This window comes from Orussus abietinus, unplaced genomic scaffold, assembly GCF_000612105.2.
Source record: "Orussus abietinus isolate OABI.00-Male unplaced genomic scaffold, Oabi_2.0 scaffold400, whole genome shotgun sequence".
Taxonomy (NCBI): Eukaryota; Metazoa; Arthropoda; class Insecta; order Hymenoptera; family Orussidae; genus Orussus; species Orussus abietinus.
This window is the reverse complement of record NW_019394546.1, coordinates 43121-61534: the sequence shown is the minus strand read 5'-3', so window position 1 is coordinate 61534 and position 18414 is coordinate 43121. Positions and strand designations below refer to the sequence as shown.

Below are 18414 nucleotides of genomic sequence, written 5' to 3'. Positions count from 1 at the left end.
ACGGAACATTGAAGAAACACCTGGAAGTCGCCAGATTCTCTGAAGTGGCCAACCTAAAGCTGAAAGGGAACACAAAGGCACAAACGAAACCATTGGGAAAGCGAGAAAGAGATGGTGATACAAGAGCTAATAACTTACTAAAGTTACCATTAAAGTCAAGAATATTTCGCAGGGCATCGATCTCGTATAATTGACCCAGTAAAAATGTATTCAATAATACATTACTTGGCGTGACAATAATCTAATATATTTATCTTACTTAAATGCAGACTCGAGAAAATTTCGTGAAAAAGATAGTTCACCGTCTCTCCCCGTCAATCCAGATAAAATACGTATAAAAATATAGGAGGGACAACGTGGCCAAATAAATGATGATTGTCCGTTCTTTCGAACGGAAGACCATCGTAGTTGCCCTCTTCTTAAGGGGTCGCTTCGGCATATAGCCTCTTCAACTCTTGAAGCCTCTTCGGGCAGAGCCCCCTACGTCTCGAACGCTTGGCAATCTGCTGATTTGTTGGATTAATAAAAAAAAAAAAAATGACTCCGCGAGATGATCTAAAAGCTAGCAAAACGACGACCTGCGATCCGAGGATGCGCAGTCCGAGCGTATTGCACATTTATTCGATTCCCAAGCGCGGTCTAATTAATTTTATTGCTGAAAGAAAATTGATACAATCGCGGATATATCACAGGATGGTATTGTATTATTGAATACATTTTTACTGGGTCAATTATACGAGATCGATGCCCTGCGAAATATTCTTGACTTTAATGGTAACTTTAGTAAGTTATTAGCTCTTGTATCACCATCTCTTTCTCGCTTTCCCAATGGTTTCGTTTGTGCCTTTGTGTTCCCTTTCAGCTTTAGGTTGGCCACTTCAGAGAATCTGGCGACTTCCTGGTGTTTCTTCAATGTTCCGTTTTACCTGTACTTTTGTTCCCCTTTGCAGGTTTAGGTGGATCACCTGGAAGCAGCCATTTTTGGTAAAATCATCATGGGCAGTGCGATTGCGCGACCCTGCCCGTGAGCAATCTCCCAACTCATCTCTGGGTAACAAGTAGCAAGTGCATTAGCCGTCCGTATCCTCCACCGGGGGCAGCACAGGACGATTGCGCGACCCTGGCCGTGAGCAATCTCCCAACCTCATCTCTGTTATACACCGGCACCGGGCGCACTGAATTGTCCAATCGAACGTGTAAGCGGTGCTATTCTACGCCAGTGCAGCTGAGTGCAGCTTAGTGTAGCCCTGAGAACGCTGTCAGCAGCTGTTAGTGCGCTCCGTCCATGTCGGTCGACCCGTGTTTTGTGTTGGTCGAGTATGGTAGGATATATTCGGAAAATGTTAATTGCAGTTCCAATGCGAACCCTAACGGCATATTCTTTCTGGCATTATTTTAGTATTTAGGCGCTTCCGGTTTGGTTTATCGGAAATATTTGAATCAGACGAGTTAGAGATGTCAGGAAAACCGTAGTGGAGCATAATTTGTGAGAATCGTAAATATGAGCAATGGTATACGCTGTCAGTGGGCCGAATGTTTCTCTAAGTAAAAAGTATCGGCTGGTTTGTTTACTGTCTTGTTATTCACTCCAGTTAAGTAATAATTCTTACTATACTTCATTGCGTGAAGCGATTCAACGTTTCGAAGAAGTAATCCTCCCACCGATCCCTTTCTGAGTTTCTGATCTGTGTGTCAGGATTGCTACAGAGATCCACCTCGGATGTAATGCAACAAATGGTACATATTACTTTAAGCTTCCATGTCTCGCCATTGAGGAATGTATTTCAAGAATGAACTCGACCTGTTTCTTGTTATCATTAACAAGAGCACAGAATTGCAGTTTTTCATTTGTGTTATGGAAAAATAAAGTAAGATATACAATTATTAGGGATTTTAATCTCTTGAAATATTTTTATGTATTTGTTAACATGATATTTAAATAATTTTAATCACCTAAGCAAAACACAATATTAATCATAAACATATTAATAATTCTTTTCTTTGGTGATTAATACATTAATTATGTGTGTGCACGTGTTTAAATTTCTAATGCGTTATACCGTTCTATTCTGCCTTTCTTCTTATTTATTATATAATCTTAATGTTTATTTTTATTAATAAAGTTAGAATTAGTTTACATATTGCTTCTTTATTAATCCTAATGTGGAGTAATTACCTTATTTACTCTGCAGCTCGCACACAATGTTATATTACATTGGGTTAAAAACCAATATTTTGAAATATAATCTTAGGTTAATTTATATACATCGTTTAAACAATAGTTATTTTTATAATGATAATGAAAACTATTAGTATTGATTTTAAATAAGTCATACAACCAAATATAATCTTTAATTGCATTGAAACTAAAAACTTCGAGTAATTGATTACTAATAATCTCTTTTTTCATGAATAATTGAATTATTTGTTGATTAGTGTTTGCAGTGTTAACTGTATGTCATTTACCATTGTTGAATTGACATAACTTTATATAATTTCTTTACAAAATCCTTATGAAACAAAAATGTGAGTTTTTTACATGAATATAAATAAACTAGCAAAAGATGTTTGTAGTGTTTTTGATAGTGAAATGATTTTCTGTACATTCAGGATCACACCGGAATGGAGGTTGGTGCCGTCAAAATTGCAGAAGATAAAGATTTCGAAAAGTTAAAGCAGCTGTACGATAATAACAATGACTGGAGGTTGGATTACAACAAGCCTGATATGTCGGTGTGGACTAAATCTGTCCCTGGAATTAGTTTCAGAATGGTGAAAGTCAGTTCAGCTCGTTACTCTTATCCTTCCACATCTCCAATTATTTATTACTATACAACTTTCTATGGATTAATAGGAAAAATTGATTATCCTTAATTAATCCTGTAATGTTTTAGATTGCCAAGAGCAATTGTTTCTTTTTCTAATGAGACGTTTGTCAATTTAAACAAAATAACAAAGATTAAAAAAATATGCAAATTAAGACAATATTCATATGACTCAATAGAATTTCAGTAGAAATTCAAGTCTTAAGGGGGTTTGAAGTTGATTCGTTGCCATACAAGTTTATCAATAAAATTTGTTATTACCTAATTTATAAAATCAGTCCAAGCAATTTGTGAAATTTTGATTGATGTATGTCTGGACCAGAAGCATCATTTTTTTTACTAAAGGGATAATTAATCGACAGTGGGCTTTTTTATAAGTACCTAGACATACTTCATGCAACCAGTCTCATTCTACATTCTTTTCGGATGTAAAGTAAGTGAAAGTAAGAAAGATTATTTACTTGCCAAATTTTGTTAGACCGAATGCAGTCTTGCCATTCTTTGACTGGTCTATCAGATGTAGAAAGTTCAGCATCAAAGGTACATCTGCGAAGGACACATATGGCATGCTATCTTAATTGAGCAATATTTATTGAATTAGCCTTAGAAATGAGTGAAAAAGTGCAACATATCGATAAACTCGTTCACAAAAAAGTGAATTTTGAACCCCCTTGATTCTGAAAATATTCGATCAATAATTCTTACTTAGAAAAGACTTCGACTTTAGTTGGGATCTTCGCATTAGGTAAAGCCACTAACATTTGTTAAACTAATTAAATAATATGTAAACATCTTAGATAAGAACGAGGTTTCCGGATGTATCGCCCGAGACTTTGTACGACGTTCTGCACGACCCTGAGTATAGAAGGGTTTGGGATACGCACATGATCGAATCAAAGGATATAGGTTTTTTCAACCCCAATAACGACATCGGCTACTACTCGGGTAAGTACGAGATTATGTGAAAAATAAAAATCATCTAGTCTCCTATATTCCTAGAAACCCTCTTTGTTCGATAAACTCCAGATTTGATACCTCCAGCTTAAAATAAAATAAAATCAATTTAATGAAATGACTTTCCGTGAGCTGCACGAGTACACTTATGATTTGGATTCATTCATATTTTGGAGTAGATGATCATTAACGATATTAGTAAATTATGAACACTACTACTTTCGTGGTTGCTTCGTTAAGCCCGTTTCTAATTTTGGTAACAGTTAAACCAGCCTTCGAAAACTATCTTTCAGTGGGTACGGAAGTAATAAGTGTACTAAAATAATCCTTTGCCATCTGTGACAAGTTGGAATAAATATATAAACGTTTCTGCCACTCATTTTTCTATAAGATAATCAGCAATCTCTCTTCTCCAAACAGCAGGCCCATTTCATTTGTGAAATAGCCCACTAAAATCTAGATCATATTCATCTACATCCGATGTGTTTAAAATGTCTATAACATCCAAACTGTTAGTTTTCGGGAAACTTAAAATACTTTGTTTCAAATATTTTTTCAAACTGTGCAACTGCTGCTTTTTTTTAAGTTTTCTCCTTGTGAAGTTGCGCTGAAAGTTTTGACTTTATGCCTGAGATCTAAAATCATAATGACCCAATATATCCAATTTGTCTTATTATAATCCCCTCAAAATAAACCCTCGGTATACAAAAACTTAATCAAATACATTTATTTTTATTCAATTAATTGCAAAAATAGCTCCAGTTGCTCCCTTCCCATAAAAAGCTTAAATCATTAAATATTTTTGCCAAATATAGTAGAACATTCACTCCATTAAAATCCCAGCTAAAATCTGTTTGCCAAATGGCACAGTACATTTGGTTTCACATATGTTGCATATACAAGATTTTCTGCTTCCTCAAACCGAAGACAAATATTAAAAACTATATCGAAACCGATACAAAAATTAGAGACTAAATTTGAAAATAATATTTTATTTGACGAGCACCAAAACAATCATATGCTAGGAGTATACCTCGGGTATACCCATAACCTAATATGTAAGGTATTAGGTTATGTCAGGGAAAAGTCGATGGATTTTTGGATAATGAATTTTTTCCGACTCAATATTTTGTTTTAATTTTCTGTGTTTTATGATATAGCAATACTAAATTAAAAATAAGTAGGGGAAATAAAAGATTAGTCATATACAACAGGAAAGAATTAAATTTAAAATTATTGAAACAATTATTTGTGCTTTAAACTGAAATGTCATTGAATTTTATTTCATCCAGAGACTTGAACGCTTGTCGCTTCGAGCACACATCGAACATGTGCCAAATATGTTTAAATCTTGCGTTCATTGCACGATAAGAAGCGGTAAAACAGGTTGGCAAAATTGGGCAAAAACAACGTCACTAGTATCGCCATCTATAGGAATCGTAAAAATCTATTAAGCTTCACATATTTCACGTAGCGTGACGATCATTCACGACTTTCTGGCTACGGTTACTAGGGCCAGGGTTGGGTAATTTCACGATTTTTGAGATTTTTGACGTATATTACGTAAATCGAGTAGTTTACCGTAGAAAACGTAGAGAACCAGGAGAAAACATATCAAATATGGCGGACAAGACAGACGTAGGGCATGCGGTATTCGCTGGGTTATAAACATTTATGTTGTCGATTTGTTTCATCCCATAATTTACTTTTTCATCTTCCACCTTCATACATTTTGATATAAATATTGGTTACGAATCTTACGACTTCAAATAGCCGTTATCAGCCGTTATAAACAAACGTTAAATGCACGTATATGCATATATTTGAAATTTCTAAGGCTGATTTCGAATGTGCGCGGATTTGTGGAAGCGAAAAGCGCAATCCTCTTAATAGCCAATGAGAATATCACTTAGAGGTAAATAGGTGGACTCTCATTGGCTATTGCCGATATCGCGCATGCGCTTTGCACGTTTAGTTTGGGGTAATATACTTTGTGCCTGCGTAGAAAACTAGGGACGTATTATACGTTGTAATATACGTGTAGAAAACCACGTATGTTACTTGACGTATTATACTTACCCAACCCTGACTTAGGGCCATAAATAAACCGCTGAAACTCGTAATGATAAATCTATATAATTAAATGTAAACTATTCCAGTGGCTTGTCCGTCGCCGTTGAAGAACAGAGACTTCGTCCTGCAGCGATCCTGGCTAGACACGGGACTGGAGCAACTCATTATTAATCATTCCATTTACCACAAAAATTATCCCCCGCGAAAGCATTTCGTCAGAGCTACTTCGTATCTTACAGGTAAATCATCGATTGAGAAAATCGCCGATTTTCTTTGCTAGTCCTTCTGAAACATCTATGTCTTCTCTATACAACGTTGAGACAAAATATTCCATTGCAATTAGTCGGTTATCTCGGTGGAACTTCGAAATTATCCTTTGCCAGAACGTTATTTTTTCATTTTCGTACAAAAGTTCATATCTCGGATCGCGTAATTGGAAGACAATGTAAATACACTCGAATCTACCGTTTTAATTGAATTATTGAAACGCACCTTGTAGAGTGTAGTTAAAAGTGACATAACTACGATTTGCGAGTAACTTACTTACGAGAAATTATTTTTCCTTGTTTTGGAATGTAAATCAATTTTTAAGTGCTATGTACACGATGGAATTTGTATATGATGATTTGTACGGCCATGAGAAATGATATCTCAAAAAGAACCATCGATAGTGCATTTCCTAAATCTTTCTTTCCTCTTTTTCTTGCTTTCTGATATAGAATTCGTGGTTTAATTGACTGTTTCTCCGAAACCCGAAAAATATTGTAGTAACGGTCGCAAATCGCATTACTACCAATATGACGGTGATGCAACAATATATGAAAACATATATAATGACGATATGCATCTATTAAACGCAGATAGTAGAGGACATGTCTAGATATCTGATAAAACTGGGGTTTTTAGGGGATCCACCTCCAATGACCTTGACTTTGACCTGGCATGGACAGAGTCTCAGGTGTTTACCTGGGTGATATGAAAGAGTTAGCCTACATAAATCGGAGAGGTCAAATGGTTGATTAAAGTATTCTCCGAATTGGGTGTTCCGATTTGTTTCAAATTTCACCACGTGAATACGGTGGCCCTCTGGTAGATCCTGAAACTCATGAAATTTCATTTTTCATCCAAAATTTGTTTATTTATCATGGACTGGAATCAAAACGGCGTGGCCCGTGCAGGTTTTCGATGTTTTACGCTTTTTGAAGGTTTAGATTCGAAAATGAAGAGTTTTAGGACATAGCTCGAACAATTTAGAATACCATGGAAATGAAATATTATAGAGTCAGATAGGAAAATGTAGAAACAACGTCAACATATGCTAATGTACTACATGCTAAGTCTTTAAATGTATATCCGGTGGTGAAAAGGTACGTTCCACTTATAAAAGTTATTTTGTTACTAACTTGTTAACAAGTGACGGCTAAAACTTTGTAGAGGTCAGTTAGGAAAGTGACCTTAACAAGAATATTTCAAGTTCAAGATCATCGGACGTGGGTTCCCTAAATACCATATTTACCTGTAAATAAATCGAAATATAATAATAAGTTGTTGATCGAATGCAAGGATACATCGTAAGGCCATCTAGAAATGGCGACGGCTCGGAACTCGGTTATGTTTCCCACACGGATCCCCATGGAAAATTGCCCGTATGGTTGGTCAACAAAGTCACGCAAATCTACGCACCAAAGGTACGATCGTCGGATGATTATTTGTTATCTCCCTTGTAAGTAGGCGGTAAGTTGCCCGCCGTTTTTACCAATCCAGCTTACTCATATCTTGCTACTTATTGTTAGTACACTGATGGACATAAACGTCTTCCCATCACGCACTTGCGACACCATATCTGCGGGAAGACATTCATGTCCACTGCTAACACCTTCAAGTAACTAATTCAGTTTTTAGTCGGCAAGCCTATGAAGTTAATTAAAACAATTCTAGCGTACTATGTTATTTAATAGTAATTCGCGATATATTGCAACGTCTCTGTGATAAACAATTTCTATTGCAGGGTACGCGTTGGAAATAAATGAAAAAAGTGTAACGCATTTCGTGCTATCGTCATTCTTCGGATAAGACATTGTACTACTATCTACATGTATAAGAATAAGAACAATTCATTCATCATAAATATAAACCGAATGAAGTAGAAACAAAGGCAATCAATGACGCGTCTCATATAATCGTCATCTTCCGTGAAGCAACCTACATTATTATGCATTCTAAACATAATTTACATTCGTTTATAAGAATGAATTGCTTCATATCTGATCAACAATGTTAAATATGTGACAGGGTAATTAGCTATTTACGCATGCAGCGTATACCTCAGGAGGTATTTAACACTAGAACTACCGGCGGAATTTTTTTTCTATAGGATAGACCATTTGAAACTAGTCATTTTGACTGGTCTTGGTAGTTCTAGTGTTACCCCATTCTTCGTATGTTGAACATTGGACTATTTCAGAGGTTGTTTAGGCTACACGGAAAAAAATTATTTGGATACAAATTATTATAGCAACATGCCTAAATTATTGTTGTATTACGAGCCACACAATGATGAGACTGATTATATCGAATAGTAAATGAAACATTTTCAATAGTTGCTGTATTCGCGACGCTGCTCTAAAAAGTTGCAGTAGTGATTACCATTTTTGTAATTGGAACGGTAATATTAGCTATTACGAATATTAGTTGTTACGATAAGCATAATATTGCAATAACTAGTACTTTGGAGTTACCTCGACTAAACGGTGAAGTAAACCGTTACTCTGTTCTTTTACCGTGTTGCTATGATTGTCACAATCTCCTGGCAAGGCTATCCCATATATTGCCTTGCAACATGGTTACGGTTATCCCAATTGTGGTTTTCCTGGCCATTCTTTCTTTCCGTGTACATGAGGTAAACATTTTCGACTTGGACCATTTCTGCAGATCGTAGCAGCTCGATTAAATGAAATTTGACGAGAAAAGAATTTCTAAAATGAAACTTTTTATCGCGGCAATGCATGTATAAGTTCGAATGTCAAAAGGAAAATATAATGGAAAGTGAAACGCTTTTGTTTTCTTTCTGTAAATGACTAATTTCCAACCAATCCTAATGTGTTAGCATTGGCCCAATTTGCGTAAACGTTTCCGTTATGAATGTTAGACTTCCGTGGTCTGAGTTGTTCCTTAAATTTGTGGTTGCTTTCGGGAACGATGGCATTTCATGAAGCGAACTACAACGTTTGCGAAACATCGGCCCACTGATGACAACGGACGCGGGTCATTCCCGTTAGCCACCAGAAATTTAATCTTTCCGTTATTTTTCGTAGTTAATTAATATTTATATTTACTTTCGGATGTTAGCAGTGTTATGCTTAAAACAACTATTACCGAACGCGTAAGAGCATTTCGAGAAATAATGATTAAGAACAATTAATAAGAATTCCCATTAACTTATAAGTCTCACTTCCAACGCGCGTGGCGGCCACGCATCCGTTTCTTGTTCCTATCTACATACGAATCGACGCGTAAATACGTTCGAATCATCTTTAAGCACCTATTACGTCTTTCTCCCTTCCTTTGTCCGACCTGAGAAAATGGAATATCGGAAATTCACGAATGAAAGATTCCTCGAAAAGTAGTAGGACCTAAAGACTCCGGTAACTCTGGGGCAAAAACATGACATAGCACGGATCTCTTTCTAAATACCTTTTCAGATGGTGAAGAAGTTGCACAAAGCCTCCGTGGGCTACCTGAGCTGGAAGTCGCGCAATAATCCGAATTTGAAGCCGTGGCATTTTCCGGAGCAAATCGCGGCGCCGCGAATGAAGGTCGAGGAGGTAAGAAAAATAATCTTCGTGACCGATTTTTCACCGATTACCTTGAATTACCTTGGACACGCAATTTGAAGGTTTTTTCACGACAATTACGTCGGCCAGACATAATTAATTTATAATTATTAGAACGTTGCTAGGTAATTGGAAATTCGTAAAATTCGATTGATACGAAATGCGGGGTTTGCAGTGTGTCAAGTCGCAGGAGGAAAAAAATTTGAAGAACTTCGTCGACGAGTCGAGCTTGAAGGACGCGTCCGAGAAAGACAGTATTTTCATGGACAGCGACTAGTCGCGAAAAGATTATCACTGTGGTGAGCACCGGTAATATTTTTCGCTTCTTCTAACGATTATTTCTTTTTTTATCTCTCTTCTTCTTATCCGTTGTAGTCATCGTTCTGACATCAAATTGCGGTACTCCTCGTATGGGTGAATCTGGGAGAGGTGGCCACCTATTGATAACTTTGGATCCTTCTCCATCTGACCATCTGACGTGATATTCGTCGATACATTTCATTGTTAGTCAAGGAACAACGCTTATATTTTGGTTAATACAATGACAATGTCATCGAACGCGACATTGAACAGTGTTAATTAGATCTAATAAGTTTTACGCGTTATATTTAAACACTGCGAGTTCATTGATATGCAATAAATGTTTGTTGTTTTAATATAATATTTATAATACCATTCTAACTTGTAGATACATACTTTAACCCTTTTAGTGCTGGCCGAAGTCGTTAGCACTTGTAAAACGACGATATATCGTTGTTCGGCACTAAAAGGGTTAACGCTACCTAAATTTATCATGGTCGGTCAAATGACCACTTTTAAGTTGTATTCAAAATAGAGGTATAAGTTCTCGATAGGTTTAGTGTTAAGATCACGGGAAGTAAAATAAGAATTCTTCTTTTCAAACTTGTTATTTAATATGAAATTTGGAAGTATTTTCAATCATTTTGATATGTATTTTTTCGAACTAGGAGAGAGACATTTTCGAATGTATTAGAAATAAGAGAAGAAAATTTAGAGGGATCCAAAGTTCCTATACACTCCATGTACCCCCGTGCTCCATATCCTCAGGAGGTTAAGAATAATCGTGGTATTAAATCTCTACTTATTTTTTAATTGCAGATACAATTACCTTACCATAGATTCACAGAAAGAAAAGTAACGTAACTAGAGATTCACTGTTAATAATATCTGTTCGAAATATAGTATGACTATGGTCGATATTTTTTCAAGACATTTCATTTCCAAATTACGGAATAGCCTTTCAGGTGAAGTGAAATCCCCCTCAAATCAGTCGATTTGAATAAGACACTTTTTTTTTTTTAAAGATATCAGATCGAATTGACCGAAACTTTGGCACATGACGTGTGATCACCTACGAATTGTCCTGGCACTTGGAAAATTTGGATTTTCGATATTTTCGAACAAAAATGTTTTAACTTAGCCTAGACCAGACCAAAATGGCGTCGTGCACTCATATTTCGATCGGTATACGAGTATTGAAGGCTCTAATATGAGAGACAAAGATGTCAGGGTAGTTTTCAACTGTATCTCGAACAAAAATTTTCAACAAATAGAAGACTTGGAAGAACGAGACGCCTATCAAATTTAATTTAAAAGAAAAAATGTAAAGTAATTTCAATGTCTGGATGATCTCGAAGGATCTTGGGATCGTTTTTAAAGAATTCAAAGATCTAGTAGAAGTTCGTTATCGATGACATGGAATTTCGTAAATTTCAGTGTGATCTCGGAAGCCTTCCCAGGTCAAGACCTTGGATTTCTCGGGTCTCGCTCCTTCCTAAACAACAGGCCTGACGAAAACATCACTGACAATTCGCTTGAGAGGATACAACGAAATTTCACGTTTTTCCCGTCAAAGAATGAAAATGGATGTCCAGTGACGAAGAGTTACGGGAAGGGTTTCAAAGATAAGGACGCTCGATCGGCGAGGGTGGAAGGCATCTATCACCAAGTCTGCTAATTATGCCAAATGTATCGAAATGAACGCGACGATTGTTTAATCCATTTAATAAAAATGATTCCATTCATGCTGCACCCGAGAAGACATTTTTTAGACTCTATGCGACGATTTTCTTTACGCAAGATCGAAAATATTATAATTGCGATTCTACTCCTTCGAGAATCCTAATCCTCCTTATTAAGATGATGTGAATCTGGCCTCTGAAGCGTCAAAGTATTTATGAAACTTTTCTCTAGCACATGATTATTGAGACCTTAACCCTTTGAACACGGAGCCATTTCAACGTAAGGGCGAAATTCGTCTGACGAGCAGGCAATATTGGACCAAACGTCGGGCGCCTTTAGGCGCTCTTAGTAGTCAAAGGGTTAAGGTGAAGTGAAACCCTTCTCCAATCAGTCGACTCGAATAAGACACTATTTTTGAGGGGTATTGGATTGAATTGCCTGAAACATTGACACATGACTCGTGATCACATAAGAATTGTCCTGAAGCTTTCAAAATATGGATTTTCGACAAAAAATTGTTTGACTTAGCCTAGACCAGAACCAAAATGGCGTTGAGCTCTCATATTTCGATCGATATACAAGTGTCGAAGGCTGCGATATGAGAAACGAAGGTGTCAGGACAATTGTGCAACAATTTAGAACACTCTAGTAATCGAGAAACTCGCACTTGAACGGGATGAAGGCAAAAAAAATGGCATGCGCTTCTGTGGTAAAACGGAGGTAACGCGAGATCTTTGGGAGAAAATTTAGTTGACACTAAAATCACAGATGGCGCAGGGTGGCACTCTGCAGTCAATCGGGGCATCAAAAACCATGAATTTAGGAGATTTCTGAAATTTTGCTTCGATTTCTTTATAATTATTATACGGAAACGACATATAGATGTAGGGCTGCATTCGGCTGTCCGCAATGTAGCAGCCTTCCCGACGTCCTCTCCGCTATGCCTTCTGTTCGGGAACACGATTTTGCGGCTGTGCTTCACTCAATTATTATTGGAAATTTATGCACTGTCGGAAAAAATAGTACAGGAACTTGCGACTACTTTTTCAACAAGGATAGCGCAATATAAACCATCGCTACGAGTTCTGTTACACCCTCTATATTACTTGCAGATACTTATACATATATGAGGAAACCGTCGCGGCCAAAATGATGTCTCGTGATATCATTTTGATTTTGTATAAGCTTTAATCTCAGTCTTCAGTAGTCAGGTTGCACGTCAAATGCGCATATTAGAAACACGCAGCAAAAGAAAAATAAAGTTTAGAAGAAAATGCGAAATGAGTGTCTAATATTTGATTCAGAATGAGAACTTGTGCACTTCCGCTGTCGTAATCGTCGCCACCAATGCTGCTGCTGCTGCTGTGGACGGTGAGTACCTGTATTTATGTATGTACGTGGGCGAATGAGGGTGCGCGCGCGGGAGAAGCGGGCGGGAGTGGATGGTGCTACGTGGCTGGCGAGGCCGGGGAATCTTGCAGATTTCTCCGAGCGGTTTAGTGATTATACCCTGAAAAAAAAAAAGAAAAACTATGAAAATTTACATACATTTTTACACATCACATAACTGAAGTTTTACATTAAAAAAAAAACAAAATGGAAGAATTACATATCAGGAAATGTACGAGTGTCCGTGACATTGTACATTTACAGCATCAGTGTACTTTTACTTGAATTAAACGTAATATTACATTGTAATTTTTCTCATGGCATGTAAGGCTTTTACCATGTATGTAAATTTACATATTGATACATATAAATACACGCGGTTGGGTAAATATATATTAGTACGTAAACTTAGCCAATCAAATCGTCTATATTAAACCACGTGATCCTCAAATATACTTCCTTTTCGCGTCAGAACAAAGCCAAACGCGTCGAAACGTGTTCAGCATAGGCAGCGCGGCGTGGTGCATTACTATTTGTTGCGGGTGTTTGGTCCTTGAAGTTGCAGGCAATCTACGGAGTTGACTTATCCTTTGACTATATAGGTATGGACTGCTAACCGATCGTATTTTATCATGCATTGACAGCTCGAAAAGCGAGACCAGCATGAATCGTAAGGCAGGCTCGAGTCATAGACCAAACGGAAAGAAAATTCAAATATAATTATTTCGATCGAGATAACGTAATCCACGGGGCCGGCTCTTTAAGTCAAGGAGATACTAAAAAATAAGCTAGATTTGGAGTCACTTTACCTCTAGCATTTCTACTCGAGTTCAGAGCGGGAAGATGTTCCGATATTCATATCGAAAATCATTTTATTCAGTACCTATGGAATTTTATTTCCAAATGCCGTTCCACGTATATCTAAATCTCGATATGTTTGGAAATTCACTTCAAAGCTTTGCATTGCTCGGAGAAAGAAAGTTAGTTGTTTATAAATAAGGTATCACTTAATCTGATACCTTGAAATGGGATGTTTGCGCCTTTCTTTTTATTTTTCCTCTGATGTTTTGTGCTTTGACAGCTTTTAACCAAACAGTAGCGGTCCATTTCCCTTAATTAAACGCGAATCTACATCGTTGAGAATTTAAGTTACAACTCCGGGGTATACGAAATCATTAGTTTTTGGTCCACGATGGCGTTGGTATCCTGGCAACCTGCCTGGGTCAAGTTAGCAACTAGCAGTCCGTACTTTTATAGTCAAAGGACTTGTCACGATCTAGTGCTATCGAGCTGACGTGAAAGGAGTAAGTACCTACACGGGCTAGTATCTCATAATTATGGTTATGTTTTGGGTTAACATATGAGGCCCATCGATATTATCACCGATTGGGAGATTACACCTCAAATTTACACTTATAATGTAGACCAATTATATATAATATAATGTCGCAATAGTTGGCATTAGACTTAATCTATTTAGTTATTGGAACAATATTTTAGCATGTGAAAATAACAATAAGTTTATGTTGGGGTTGTTTCTTCCCCATATTTTGAGGAACGATAACTATAAATCTCTCTCAGTGAATAAATAAGTCTGTGCCGTATTGCAGGTAATTAATTATATTTTACATTTTAATGTCATCAAATTTACAGAAACTGTATAATAGTATATTATTCATCCATACTCAAGTCGAAAACTTTTACTTCATATAAACCTCATGCAGGGAAAACCGAGGTCGAATGTAACACGGGACAATTGTAACAAATGTTACATATATATTTTTAACTTGAAAAAAACGTGCCGAGACAATGGGAGCTTTACGTTAACGTTATGAATGTCTCATAATAATTTCATGTTTGTTAGACCTTGCGTTCCGATGTTATTGACATTTATCTTAAAATGGCGTAGGTGAGTAATATTTTTGGTTAGTACTCAATTGGGGGCAAAGGAAAAAGGTAATTTACTCGTGTCACTGCATTGCGATTAAGTAGTTCGTAATATGTTTAATGCATTTACATTAAAATAACTCCAAGTGGTTATAATTGTATGAATCATTTGACAAAATACATCGGGGACGGTTGTAACAAGTCAAGTTGACTCCAATCATTTACATTGTCATAAAAATATTCGGTAAACTTTACTTGCGGCAGACCTTTTGAACATGAGAACATGCCCTGGACACATAAGGAATTCATAAACAGAATGGATAATAAAACAGATCGGTTTAACATTTATCGTTTAACTTGCATGTTGGTTACGAGTCTGTCAGATGTTATATTTATTTCCATACGAATCCCAAATAAATATAGTCCGTTGTGTTTTAACGTAGTTGTCAAATTATACTTTTCATTTGCAAAAATTGATTTAATTTTTCAAATTAATAAGTATCGTTACATTTGTCCCGACAAGTGTTACAATTGCACTCTATATACCAGCAGGACCGCGCTGAGGCAGGTGGTCACCGTTGTGCCCTTTACTTTCCATTCAAAATACAAGAATTCTAAGTAAATTTACGTAATAATAATTTATTTGCGCTGCGCGGGCGCCGAAATTTGTGAATTTGAAACGTAATATTTTTCCGCCCCTTAGCTCGGCCGCCCTTGTGCCTTGTACACCTTGCGCACCTGCTTAGCGCGGTCTTGTATACCGGCAGCAATTGTAATAAAGGCGTTTAGTACGGAAAATAATGTTAACAATTTTTCTTCAACTTTCAAAGCGGTAAAACCTAAACGTTCGTTTAGTGGAAGTTTCGGTTAGCATGTGTATGCAGTTTCAATCGTGAAAACTCATTACAGTCAATAATAAAATGAGAAACGTCAAAGTTGTTAGAATTAACCCCGGCTTCCCCTATTCACGCGACGATTTGGAATTTTATACAAGAATTGAAGACCGTTATGAAGAATGTTATGAAGAATTGAAGATTTCTTATGCTTCGGTTCAATTGAAACGTTCCGAGAACTTGCATATAGGTTCTAATGAGGAAAACGAATAGCGAGATTCTTGGTGAACTAAATGAGATTGAAATTTCTGCCGGTAAAGTTAATAAGCAAAAGGAATAGAAGATTTAATTTCGACTCGAGTAAGAAGTCCAATTGGTTGACTCCGACTCTAAGTTTCCGAAAGCTGATGTCAGTTGGTCAATGACCACATATTTAAAAGCCGATTGGCTCGGGCAGGCTTGCGTGGTTCCTTAGCGACGGCAGGTGGCTTTTTCGAGCAGTTAGGTCGTGTCCTCGGGAAGATATAAATTCGTGATTGGACGGGACTCTCCCTCTGGAGAGTCGCGTCCCGCTATGATCCCGCTCCGGGTCGTTAGGGGCGGCGGTGGGCGGCTCCCGGGGAGCTTCGCGGAAACCCCGCGGAACCCGCAGGGGGCGCGCTTCCGTTCTTACCACCTTCTCTTTTTCTTTTCCCTCCTTTTCCCTCCTTTTCCCTCCTTTTCCCTCCTTTTCCCTCCTTTTCCCTCCTTTTCCCTCCGTATGATTACCCGTTGTTTATTAAAAAATTACTAACAAAATAATTTTGATGAGTTGCACGTATGTTTTTGATATTAAGTATTCATTTAAAGACATACAACATTAGACAGTAAACCATGTACGTAATTTTGTGGATCCTGAAAGTGGAGTTCATACGGAAAATGTACAAAGATTGTGGGGAGATGTGCGAGGAAATATTCATCGTAATAGTATCCGTGATTATCATTTTACGCATTATCTTGTTGAATACTTATTTAAACGACGGTACCATTCTATTTTGAACATTATGAGTTCAATATATCCATTATAATATATTATTTGATGTATTGTTGTAGCTAATGGATAGCCGGTTGCTTCACGGCTGCCGAATTCCAACTATTAACCTACCCTAACCCAGATTAACTCAAATCGTTCTAAAACAGTTGACAATATTAACATATGCTTAACTTTATATATCGTATTTCTAATGTTTGGAACGATTTAATTTAAGTTAATTAGGGTTAGGTCAAATTAAGGCGATATGAAAAATGCTGAGAAATTTAATCGACGTTGATAAAATAAAATTCATCTATACTCTTTTTGATGGTAACGCCGCTTTGGATACTAAAGTGGCGTTGCCAATTGTAGTACAGACAACATCACACCAAAAATTGGGTGAAATACGTCAAGAAAAACGAAATCTGACATCCGAAAGCAGATCGAGAATTGGTACTGTAGCCTTTGCCAAGTAAATAGGGTGACCGATTTGCGACAATGTACCCTATACAAGAAATGACTTTACGTGCCTGGGGATAACCAAAGAGGATATGGGTGACATAACATGCCCTAACCGTGCAAACTAATGTGCAAAGTCAGTTGGATCATAGTATTGGCGTCCATGGACTCTATTAACCACACGTGCGAGAAACAAGGCCCAGTTGCGTCATACTACAATTTTTTAATTACGTTTTTACTTACAATTGTATTTCATTTCTATGGATTGTGATTGAAATGAACATTGTTCACGCATATATTGCTCATTTTTCCTTCTCAAAATACTTAATATTTCAGCATTTTACAAGCCTTTAAGGGTTATGGTGGTCTACTTTACCCTGAAGTACGTTACATGCTTTGACTGTACAGGGTGTAACAAATCGTAGTCATGGTTTATACAGCGCTATCTGTTGAAAAAGGAGTCGAAAAGGCCTGTACTATTTTTTTTTTTCGGCAATGCATAAATTGCTTGCAATAACTAATTGAAGCACAGCCGCACAATCGCGATCCTCAACGGAAGGCATAGCGGAGAGAACGTCGGTACGGCTGCTACGCCGCAGTTAAGAAAGGTGATATGAAATCGCAGATACATCTATTTGGAATAACCTAGGTTACGTATTAGAATTTGCTTATATTTAAAAATACTTGTAAATTCATACACATTTAGTACACAATTCTGCAATGAAATTGTAAATTTGATGTTTTAAAAGTGAATTAAGATACGTACATTATAAATTTTTAAATAAATTTATAATTTTATAACATGTGGTAATTTTGTAAAATTGTGTCGGAAAATTAAAATACATTTAATCATATGTCATAAAGATAGTACATAAATGTATCAATCATTCTTTTTTAATTGAAAATTTGGCCATGCTACAAATGTATAACACATATTTCTAGAAAATGTGATTAAAGCGTTACATCGTTTAACGGTGTAGTCAATGTTCGTAACGGGACGTGAATCCAAAAAAGAACCATTTTCGTCTATATTTGGCTACTCGATCCCTTGTGGGACGTGGAGTAGCAGGAGCAGAGACCGCCGATCCCGCCACGTGAGACGCGCCCCGCGAGGGTCGCGTCGTTTTTCGCGAAACGGCACGAGTGGGCCGGGCGGGGAGGAGGCG

General features: G+C 37.0%; 1 protein-coding gene across 11 annotated transcripts; it reads left to right on the top strand.

Annotated features, from left to right (window-relative positions):
- Positions 1-1199: 1199 nt before the first annotated feature.
- LOC105702833 (START domain-containing protein 10) lies at positions 1200-11737 on the top strand. Of its 11 annotated transcripts, none has more exons than XM_012430715.2 (10): positions 1200-1322; positions 1400-1591; positions 1697-1868; positions 2611-2778; positions 3623-3770; positions 5939-6091; positions 7416-7540; positions 9554-9676; positions 9861-9984; positions 11423-11737. In XM_012430715.2, the coding sequence occupies exons 2-9, from the start codon at positions 1509-1511 to the stop codon at positions 9960-9962; spliced, it is 1074 nt and encodes a 357-aa protein (XP_012286138.1). In that variant the 5' UTR covers positions 1200-1322; positions 1400-1508; the 3' UTR covers positions 9963-9984; positions 11423-11737. The 11 variants fall into 11 exon arrangements, with proteins under 11 accessions (XP_012286138.1, XP_012286137.1, XP_012286139.1 ...); XM_012430714.2 differs by having other exon boundaries at positions 9861-9994; XM_012430716.2 differs by lacking the exon at positions 11423-11737 and adding an exon at positions 10061-10979 and having other exon boundaries at positions 2611-2772.
- The last annotated feature ends 6677 nt before the right edge of the window (positions 11738-18414 follow it).

What these genes read in the sequence shown, in the direction of transcription:
- LOC105702833 (XM_012430715.2), top strand. Translation starts at nt 1,509, where the DNA reads ATGGTATACGCTGTCAGTGGGCCGAATGTTTCTCTAAGTAAAAAGTAT. An exon ending in AGCTACTTCGTATCTTACAG is followed by an intron (nt 6,092 to 7,415) that starts GTAAATCATCGA and finishes ATCGAATGCAAG; the next exon opens with GATACATCGTAAGGCCATCT. An exon ending in CGCGAATGAAGGTCGAGGAG is followed by an intron (nt 9,677 to 9,860) that starts GTAAGAAAAATA and finishes CGGGGTTTGCAG; the next exon opens with TGTGTCAAGTCGCAGGAGGA.